Source organism: Morone saxatilis, unplaced genomic scaffold (genome assembly GCF_004916995.1).
Source record: "Morone saxatilis isolate NCDOM2014 unplaced genomic scaffold, NCSU_SB_2.0 Contig3, whole genome shotgun sequence".
In the NCBI taxonomy this organism is placed as follows: Eukaryota; Metazoa; Chordata; class Actinopteri; family Moronidae; genus Morone; species Morone saxatilis.
Window position 1 is genome coordinate 7,632,156 of NW_023339873.1, and position 10,598 is coordinate 7,642,753.

Sequence of the window (10,598 nt, forward strand, 5' to 3'; positions counted from 1 at the left end):
CGCTGCGTAACGACTCAAACCGTCACACAACCCATGATCAAAAGGTTAGCATCGCGTTAGCTAGCGGTAGTCACACGGCCGTCAGCCAAACCGTTTTTTCGCGCGATTATTTAGGGGTCGGATTTGGCCATAGATCCCAATTTACGCTATCCACCCGCCGCCTCTTCGTCAACGCCATATTTGATCCGAAGAGCAGCCTCCCGAGGACGCACTCCGCCGGCTAGCAGTTAGGCACAGTTCCCAGGCCGCGCAATTGTGTAAACACTAACTGCTGCGTTGGCATGGCTAGCTAAATTGGCTAGCGAGAATTCAACCGGTGCCCCCCCCCCCTTTTCCACCGCCTCCCTCCACACCCCCCCCCCTTGTACGACCGCCTATACGCGCGAAGGAGGGACGTTGCAGGCTGGTGGATTGAATCCTGCGTTTGATACGTTTTTGCTGTAGTATTGGGGCGGAGCGGCGAGCGGAACATAGGCTAACTTTTTCAAAACGCATCAGTCGGTGGAGTTTTCCACTTTTCCCTCGGCATCAGCGCTCTCGACAGCCAGGTCATCACGCGGAAGACTTCCTCTTAGTTATACCCTCGGTTACCGGTAGTGTACGAGGATTCACTTTGTTCGGCCTGTACACGCCTGTGCCCTCACTGTGCCCCACTGTCGCCTCACTGTGCCCTCACTGTGCCCTCACTGTCGCCTCAGTTGTGCCATCATGTGCCTCACTGTCGCCTCACTGTGCCTCACTTTGTCGCCTTTTCACTGTGCCCTCACTGTGCTTCACTGGTCGCTCCACTGTGCCTCACTGTGCCCTCACTGTCGCCTCACCTGTGCCCTCACTGTGCTCCTCACTGTCGGCCTCACTGTGCCTCACTGTGCTCATTGTCGCCTCCAGTGCCCTCCTGTCGCCCCTCACTGCTGCCCTCCCTGGTCGCCTTACTGTTCGCCTCACTAGTGCCCTCCACTGTGCCTCCACTGTCGCCTCAATGTGCCCTCACTGTCGCCTTCACTTGTGCCCCTCACTGTTTGCCCTCACTGTCGCCTCAATGTGCCCTCACTCTGGTGCCCTCACTTGTGCCCCTCACTGTGCCCTCACTTCGCTCACTGTGCCCTCACTGTCGCCTCACTGTGCCCTCACTTGTGCCCTCACTTGTGCCCTCACTTGTGCCCTCACTTGCCTCACTGTCGCCTGCACTGTCGCCCTCACTGTCGCCTCACTGTCGCTCACTGTGGCCTCACTGTCGCCTCACTGTCGCTCACTGTGCCCTCACTGTGCCCTCACTGTCGCCTTCACTGGTGCCCTCACTGTTGCCCTCACTGTCGCCTACTTGTCGCCTCACTGTGCCTCATGCGGCCAATCACTTTTGTGCCCTCACTGTGCCCTCACTGTGCCTTCACTGTCGCCTCACTTGTGCCCTTCACTGTACTGCCCTCACTGTCGCCTCACTGTGCCCTCACTGTGCCCTCACTGACAACACTTTATCAATTAAGAAGCTATTATCTTATCAAGGGAGCACTGCTCGGGTCAGTGTGCAATACGCTGGCTTATTGTGTCATTCTTTGTGATAATTTACAACTTCTTTAATACTACACTCTTTAAAAACTCACAACTATTACTCGTTTAATTTCTGTCGGTCACATATTGTGGCATACATTTACTTTTGTTGTCTATATTCTCATATATTGTATATGTTTTATTATAAAGTACATACTAGGCTCTTATTATATATATATAATTGTTTTTACTTATATGTATATACCTATATAAACTGTACATTTTATCTTTTATATATATAGTTATATATATATTTATATATTTGTTCTTAATATATGTTGTTTGTATATCTGGAGTTTGTCATGCCAATAATTTCCCCCTGGGATTATTAAAGTATTTCTGATTCTGATGATTCTGATTATATATACATTTATATTTCTATATATATTGTGTTAGATATTGTAATATAATAGTGTTTATATTCTTTAACATTTTGTATGCATCTTGAGCAACTGTAACAAACCCCCGGGGGATCAATAAAGTATTTTTGATTCTGATAGCAATTAATTAATTATTTATTTCAAGATGAATAGAATAACGATGGAGTCTTTTCATCAGCTTTTGTTCCTTTTGTGTTATGTTAAATAAATAAATATTATACTACTATAATATAATAATATTATTTTCAATAAACAGGGTTGTCTAAGAAATTAAATGCTTGACATGGAAATACAATATTTACTTTGTAAACTACTCTTGGTAAAATGCCCTGTGTTTCACCTGTCAGGCAGCACTTAACCCCGGGTACCCTAACAAGCTCTACCGATTAAATTATTATATTCCTGTGTATACTTTGCAGGGCTATAGCATTGTTTGGGATTGAGAACATCCAACAAGCAAGAAAAGTCCCCATTTGAGAGGAACTTCTTCCTGACAAGCTAAACTCAGGGCAAAGAGATCCTCTCCACTTGACTTTCAGCTTACAGGCGACGATGAACTACTTCCCCTCCAGGTCCCGCCCACCCGCTCTGACTACGAATTCCTTCTTTCCTATTGGCTGTTCGAGCTCGCCCCCCGTTCGCTATTGGCTCAAATCTCTGCCTCTCATCTCCGCCCCTTGTCACCCGAGAACACGCAAGGGGCAATGATGGCGGCTTTCAGTGTGGCTCGAAGCAGCTGCGGATTGATAAACGGGTTGAGGACATCTTTCAGGAGCTTGGCGCCGGTGAAACATGGCGCCGTCGCTGCTGTGGTGCCGCAGACGAACCTACGACGGGACTGTCGCTGGTATTCCGTCAGCCATTTGTCTGTTAAGGAGAGGATTGACAAGAAACGGACGGCGGCGCTGGTCGGGGGAGGTCAGAAGAGAATAGATGCACAACACAAAAAGGTAAAGTCAGCTGATATATTTACTCTCTTTCTTCTCTTTAACCTGCTTTTACACAAGCATGTGCGAGGTTTTTTTTCCATAACTTAAAGCCTCAAATAGACCGACAGCTGGATTGGTTGAGGTGTGTAATGCCTGGCTCAAGGGCTCTGAATCAGTGGTGGCTGCTGGAGCTGCAGTGTTGTTGGTTTTTTTTGCCCCCTCACACACTTATTAGTGACATTTAAAAACTTCCTTGCTAGTGGCACTTAGAGATACTTTGAGGAATGCCTTATGCTTTGGAAAACAGCCATCTTGTTGATCTCCTGTGCCCTTGAGCAAGGCAACTGTTTATGAAATACTAGAAGATGCCATCTGAAACTGTCAGCCCAATGTGATGGAGAAACATGAGACAACTTGACTTGACTTTCCTTACCTGTATTATGATATATTTTCAGTATAATAATAATAAAGTTCTTTGGTTATCATCAATCTGTTTTGTATATGAAATCCATGGATGTAGGCAGTATACATACAGAAATGGGTGATAATGATTAAACACTGAAGATATATGATGATATTAAAGTACAGTATATGTTGATATAGTCATTTTTAATGATATACAACATTGGCTTCAATAGCCACAAATACAACAAGAGCTAAAGAGATAGCTACCGCAGTATAAAGGGTCTGCTGGTTAAAGTGTTCTCTCAGGTACATGTAACTTGGTGTTATGTGTTGCAGGGTAAGCTGACAGCCAGGGAGCGAGTGGAGCTTCTGCTGGACCCCGAGTCCTTCGTGGAGTCGGACATGTTCGTGGAGCACCGCTGCTCCGACTTCGGCATGGAGCAGGATAGTAACAAGGTAACAGGTCGTACACAAGCCAGTGACGTCTGCAACATCATGTTTATCCACTTGCTTCTTCTCGGGGTTTGAAGTGTTTATCCTCGTAGTATCTTTTTCTCTCTCCTGTCTTAGTTCCCGGGTGACAGCGTTGTGACAGGCCGAGGCAGGATCAATGGCAGGCTGGTTTACGTGTTCAGTCAGGTACGATGTTTACTTTAAGAATCCTACATTGTGGCAGTAGACAACAGCATGGTTTCACCTGTTTAATATTCTTCGTCTTGCTCTTTTGTGGTCAGGACTTCACAGTGTTTGGAGGCAGTCTGTCTGGAGCTCATGCACAGAAGATCTGTAAGGTAAACACAGCTGAGATACTGAGGAGCGCATGTATCAATGCCTGAACAGTGCTGTTAAACATGTCTTTTCTTTCAGTAAATGGTCAACAGTGACAGTGTTTTATCTACTTCATGTGTGTGGGTGTTGTCAATGGTTCTTCCTGTTTGATCTCAGACCCTTCAAATAGTAAATTTACAATGTTTAAATGTTCTCTGCTCAGATTATGGACCAGGCCATGACCGTTGGAGCCCCGGTGATCGGGTTGAACGACTCTGGAGGTGCTCGGATCCAGGAAGGAGTGGAGTCTCTGGCTGGATATGCAGATATATTCTTGGTATGGATATTTTATAAAGAGACATGGCATATTAACATTCTGTAATTCACATAGTTGAAGTTTGGGGTTTTCAGGACACTGTAAATGGAAAAAGTAAAACTCTCTCCTTTTTCCAGAGGAACGTCTTGGCTTCAGGAGTCGTCCCTCAGATCTCCCTCATCATGGGTCCCTGTGCAGGAGGTGCTGTCTACTCCCCCGCCCTGACAGATTTCACCTTCATGGTCAAGGTACACGCTGCGCAAATACAGCTAAAATACCAATACAAATTTTTATTATAATTAGTGATCTAGTAATAATCAACACTTCATTTGAGTTATAGCATCAGCAGACATCCAAAATCAAATGTTTCAGAGTCAGAATTCTACAAATGTAGTTAATTTTGGAGGTGATATACAATTATTCACGCAGTCCTGTCTCTACGATTGCATTCTCACTCACATTAGCCTGACATCTGTACGTGTGTGTGCGTATAGGACACCTCATACCTCTTCATCACAGGACCTGATGTTGTGAAGTCTGTCACCAACGAAGACGTGACTCAAGAGGAGCTCGGCGGAGCCAAAACGCACACCACCGTGTCCGGTTAGTATGCGTGTAAAAAGCTTTTATCACTCCTGATTATCTTATTGTGATTTGTTGAGGAGTTTTTTTTTTTTAAAGTCTCCACTTCCGAATCTATCTCAGGGTTGTTGTTGTTGTCGTCATGTAAACATTCAGCTGTAGATGCTTCTTTAAATCTCGTCTTTAGGCTCTAAAAAGCGTCCTGTGTCTTTTTCCTCAGGAGTGGCTCACCATGCATTCGAGAATGACGTTGAAGCCTTGCTCAACATGCGAGAGTTCTTCAACTTCCTGCCACTAAGCAACCAAGATCCCGCCCCCATCAGGGAGAGCCACGACCCCAGGTAACCAACCACCTTTACCTCCATTTTTTACAGAACAACCAATGAACCCGTTCTTAATGGGAGAATACTGGTTTTTATTTCCACTCATGTCCGATATCTCGTTCCTCTTTCAGCGACCGTCTTGTACCTTCATTGGACACCATCGTCCCGTTTGAGACAACTAAAGCCTATGACATGTTGGACATCATTCAAACAGTATGCACACACAAACACACACACACACACACATATACGATAATATGTCATCTAATTTCTGCAAGTAGTAGAGGTTTATTTTGTTCATATGTCTGTTCAGATAGTGGATGAGAGGGACTTCTTTGAGATCATGCCCAACTACGCCAAAAACATTGTAGTGGGATTTGCCCGCATGAATGGACGCACTGTAGGCATTGTGGGTAACCAGCCCAAAGTGGCTTCTGGTAAGTAAAACAACTGAAGGACCAAAAGTAAGAGAGGCAAAATTATTAGTGTTATGTGAAAAGCTTAATTTACCTCTATTAAAAAAAAAAAAGTGTCCCAAAAAGAGCATGATGGGTGAAAATAAGTTGGAAATTGTTGATTAATAATCTACTCTGATGTGTTTTTAGTCTTGCTTTTAAATCCTTAATTTCTGTCTCGTTTATCAGGTTGTTTGGACATCAACTCCTCAGTGAAGGGAGCTCGCTTCGTACGCTTCTGTGATGCTTTCAATATTCCCATCATCACCTTCGTGGATGTGCCGGGCTTCCTGCCAGGTATTCTTTGAAAGTCTCACACAGTGCATAAACACTTGTACTGTAAATAAAACTCTAGTTTACATCCTCATCGGGTTAGGCTATTGACGGATGATTCTGTAGTGTGTCTCCCTGCTGCCATGAATAATACAGTTACCAGGATGGAACAACCTGCCTGCACAAAAAGCACGAAAAGAGCTCAGCTCACGGAAAATAAATACGTAGCTTATAGATACAGTAAGAGTAAATGCATACTACAGTAACGTGTAGGGATCTAACAATACACCCAACTCAGAATTTAATACAATTCGTAATACTGGGTTCACAATATGATTTCTGTAACAATATACAAAATAACAAAATAGATTTTCTCTTATATTTTATTTTTTTTAAATTATAGAATCCTTTTTTATTTTATGAGGTTATGTATAAACTGTGTAATTTGGATCTTCACATACTTGAAGAAAATGTCTTGCAATATATCTTTACATTCCTATTAACATGTTTTAGTATGGGAGTGAGCCAGGTATCTTAACTAGGATACCCATAGATATCGGCTGACTTGTCTGCATTATGCCCCATGCACTAGGTGAAATACATTACATGTGAGCAGAAACGTTCCCTGCAGCTCACACTCACACTCATTATTAACTGCTGTCATGGCCGTCAACAGGTACTGCTCAGGAGTATGGCGGCATCATCAGACACGGAGCCAAACTGCTGTATGCCTTCGCAGAGGCTACCGTCCCGAAAATAACCGTCATCACCAGAAAGGTGTGTGTGTGTGTGTGTGTGTGTGTGTGTGTGTGTGTGAGTGAGAACAAAAAGAGAAGAGATGGATGTGGAAAATCCTATCTGTGAAAAGAGTGTAGAATTAGCAGAGAGGTTTAGATGTTAGAATATACCAAGCTAAGTGACTGTACAGTAACTCAACACTGCAGGTGCTTCCCAGTGAAAGCCATTATAAATCTCTTTACTGGAATACACTGTGAAGCAGCTGCACACTGAGTGCAGTGTTGAGTTGGCATCATAAGAACCATTACATTATCATTCTCCATGCTTTAATCTCCACTTGACATATTTTCTGAAAAATGCTGCCTGCTCTTCAGTATGAACAGTGCAGTGCATTGTTGGAAGGGTTATTTTTCAACAAAAAATCATGTGTCCTTCAGATGTGCAGTGAAACCCTATCATTTATAAAAATAAGTGAAAGTGTATTTTAAATCTGGGGAAATATATGACTCATATGACTTAAGGCGTGTGTTTGTCTGTGTATACCAGGCGTACGGTGGAGCTTACGACGTGATGAGCTCCAAACACTTGAGAGGAGATGTGAACTACGCCTGGCCCTCAGCTGAGGTTGCTGTCATGGGTGCTAAGGTACAAACACACTCATTTTTTCTCTTTGTCCCTCTCTTCCCTTCCTTTTTGATTTGACAGTGTGATCTTCTTTTTTCTCAGGGCGCTGTTCAGATTATCTTCAGAGGAAAAGAGAACCAGGCGGAGGCAGAGGCTGAATACGTGGAGAAGTTCGCCAACCCCTTCCCAGCAGCCGTCAGAGGTAAACTCTCATTATTTCGTAGCTCTGCGAAAATATACCGCCCTCTTACATTAGTGGAATGCATTACACACTTCTCTTCCTCACCGGCCAAATATTTGTTTTAGGTTTTGTGGATGACATCATCGAGCCGTCGACCACTCGCAAGAAGATCTGCAGAGATCTGGAGGTGCTGGCCAGCAAGAAGCAGGTCAACCCCTGGAAGAAACACGCCAACATTCCTCTGTGAAACACACCCAAAACTGTTTCCACATTGACACTAGCTGAAGGCACTTGCTGTGGGATTTTCCTGATTATTGACTTCATATTCAAATGAACTGCGGTGGTACCTTGTGACAACGACTGAGCAGATGTCTGTTGTCATATTTAACCACTCCACTGGAAGCAGCACAAAGATGTAAAGATCAGTCCCTGATTTTGTAAGGGCTTAATAGCAGTCCCCCCCGAATGTCCCATCAGCTCACTGCTTATGTGTTGAACTATAAACTTTGTTAAATTTGGGGGAAACATTGGTGCTCTGTAAACGAAATCAGCATGTGTATCTTTACATCTTTAACACTGGTATGCAATAGGTTAATAGGAAAATCCTACATTTTATTGAACAGTATACAGTGGTCACACACATTAATCATCACGTCAGTAGTGGCCATATTGGTCACTATTGTTGGTATGATTGGACATTTTGAGAGCAAGATTGTATCTGAAAGGGCAGATGTATTGTTGAGAAGCTGTCAACGCGATAGTTGTCGTGCAAACATACTGTAGTCTGCTGCCATGTACAATGTTTCCAGAGTTGTCAATGTACTGTATTTAGTTCTTAGTGTTTCTGGTGTGTGTGTGTGTATAGTAGTTTGTGCTTTCAGACTCACTCCCTGTGTTTGATGTTCTCCATTAAGGTCAAGAAAAAGTCATCCTTACAACTGTGCCTTCTCTCTCTCCGGCAGGCTCTGCCATTTGTAAAATAAATCATGGACTTAATACCACGTTCTCTTTACTTTTATCAATGCAATAGTCAATTTTTGGTGTTTTTTTTTAAAATGTGACAAATTTAAATTAGAGGGTCCTCTGTCTCGAATCAGCTGAAACTAAATATTGATTATATTGGGGTCACAAAATATTCTAAACTTAAAGTTCACTATTTCACTTGTTCTGGACCTCATTACATGGTCCTCTTTAGCAGATTGAGTTAACCAAGTTTCCACAGTTTTAACTGTCAGGTTTGACTTTCAAGTCGACGTGGATGAGAAGAATTAGAGGAGCAGAAAATCATGGAAAATTTGAACATCTACAGTTCCACGACTGATGAGGATCACATGAAACCCTTGAAAGCCAGAAAGTGGATCTTGAGTTGAGATTTCTTTGTAGGGCTTGACAGTTCAAAAATGAACTGTCAAGCTACAGTTATGCTCTGCCGTGAAATATTTGGCAAAGCTGAGGAAAATGCAGCTATCTGCAAACTACATGAGCGTTGTGCACAACACAAGGCACATACAAACCGACTGGTCCGATAAATCCGATCTACAGAGATCTTTATTTTATTAGAACAAGAAGGGTCTTAAGGTCACCAGAAAAAAAAAAACACAACAAAAAACCAGGCTCTTCCTAACGGGACACGAGCGGCCGAGCATCCTTAGGGCAACGTGATGGGTCCACACTGCGACTGCGAGACAAGAAGATTCGCAATTAGTCTCCTGGAATTTTACAAGATGCCAAGCCAGCCGCGAGGGAACAAGAGGTAAACCCGTATTGACGTACCCAACCACCTAGTGGTCGAAACAGCGAGTATGCGCGTGCGACCACATCTGCAAAACAACCAATTCCAAACAAAATGTTTGTCAGACAGACAGTCCTCCGACTGCACCGTGCGATACGCGTGGGAACATGCACTGGAACAACAAATTATCATTTTTCTTGGATAAGGACAGCTGTAGGCCGGGTGTACAAAACTGTAAACTTGATTGTGACCTGTGAGATGAACAAACTAACAGGATATTCCCTGGCTGTACATACTGACTCTGAAACGATTACAATGCAGACCATGGAAGCAGCGCTTACAAAGCTGGTATCCCACAGCAACATATCTGAGCTTGGTAAGCCGCCTCTAGATATGAGTTCCCGGGTGTAGGGGAAGGCGCCTCGACACTAGACCTGCCCTACAGTGATGTACGGCGACACATTGCACAAACAAGCATGACCATCAGTTCAAGAAAAAAGCTGTGCAAACATGCAGCCCACACAGAACAAGACCACCGGCACCTGAATTGCTACACGGTTTAGATACGCAAAGCCTACAGACCTGCAAAGTGATGTGTTCCTGGTTTTTTGTGTACCTTTTGCAATTACCTTTTAACTTCAACCAAAGCCGTGGTTACTCGAGGGATGTGCTGAGAACATGTCCGACGATCTGAGAGGGTGGGCGGTCTTGTCGGGGTGCGCGTTCGGCGAGGAGCGAGGGGTAGGAGGAGCAGGCAGGGAGGAGGAGCGAGGGGGATGGTGGGTGATCACATCAAAGAGGGACAACACTCGTTCTGCTTGACATCACACAACGAAGACAGTGTACATGAAACTTCCTGCCAGGGTCGGCTAGCCGGCTGTTTGCGGCCCTCAGTGTGCATGCTGCGACTACACTCACCATCCAGTCATCCATCATATCAACCGGGAGCACACTTTACACACACACACACACCCCACACACACGACCAGATACACACTCACCGCACCAGCACCACCACATAGCAACCGGACTGCAGAGCTGGGGAACAGAGCAGAGGGGAGAGGCGCGGTCCGGTGGGTGGGTAATAAGAGCAACAGATATCAAAGAACATTTAGTAGTTGAGGACTCCTCTCTAAGTTGGACTTAACCAGAGCGGACTGAAGTGGACCAAAAGAAGGCGGGCGGCGAGCTGTACACGAGGTGTGCCTAGCTCCTGCTGAATGCTGATCGGGCAGCAAGCAACCAAACAACTGTACACTCTGCGTGTAAACGGAGGAGGGAGGGGGGGGGCTGTAGAACCCTGTGAGATACTCATCCCGGCACCAAGGGCCATCAGAGCTAGCA

At 44.6% G+C, this 10,598-nt stretch overlaps 1 protein-coding gene across 1 annotated transcript; it reads left to right on the forward strand.

The window, feature by feature from the left end:
- Positions 1 to 2,597: 2,597 nt before the first annotated feature.
- On the forward strand, positions 2,598 to 8,518 carry pccb (propionyl-CoA carboxylase subunit beta). The gene is made up of 15 exons (XM_035673975.1): positions 2,598 to 2,878; positions 3,599 to 3,718; positions 3,833 to 3,901; positions 3,997 to 4,053; positions 4,254 to 4,367; positions 4,484 to 4,594; positions 4,841 to 4,949; positions 5,149 to 5,269; positions 5,383 to 5,464; positions 5,565 to 5,688; positions 5,896 to 6,003; positions 6,656 to 6,756; positions 7,264 to 7,362; positions 7,444 to 7,543; positions 7,648 to 8,518. Exons 1-15 carry the CDS (start codon positions 2,633 to 2,635, stop codon positions 7,767 to 7,769), a joined length of 1,683 nt encoding a protein of 560 aa, XP_035529868.1. The 5' UTR covers positions 2,598 to 2,632; the 3' UTR covers positions 7,770 to 8,518.
- The last annotated feature ends 2,080 nt before the right edge of the window (positions 8,519 to 10,598 follow it).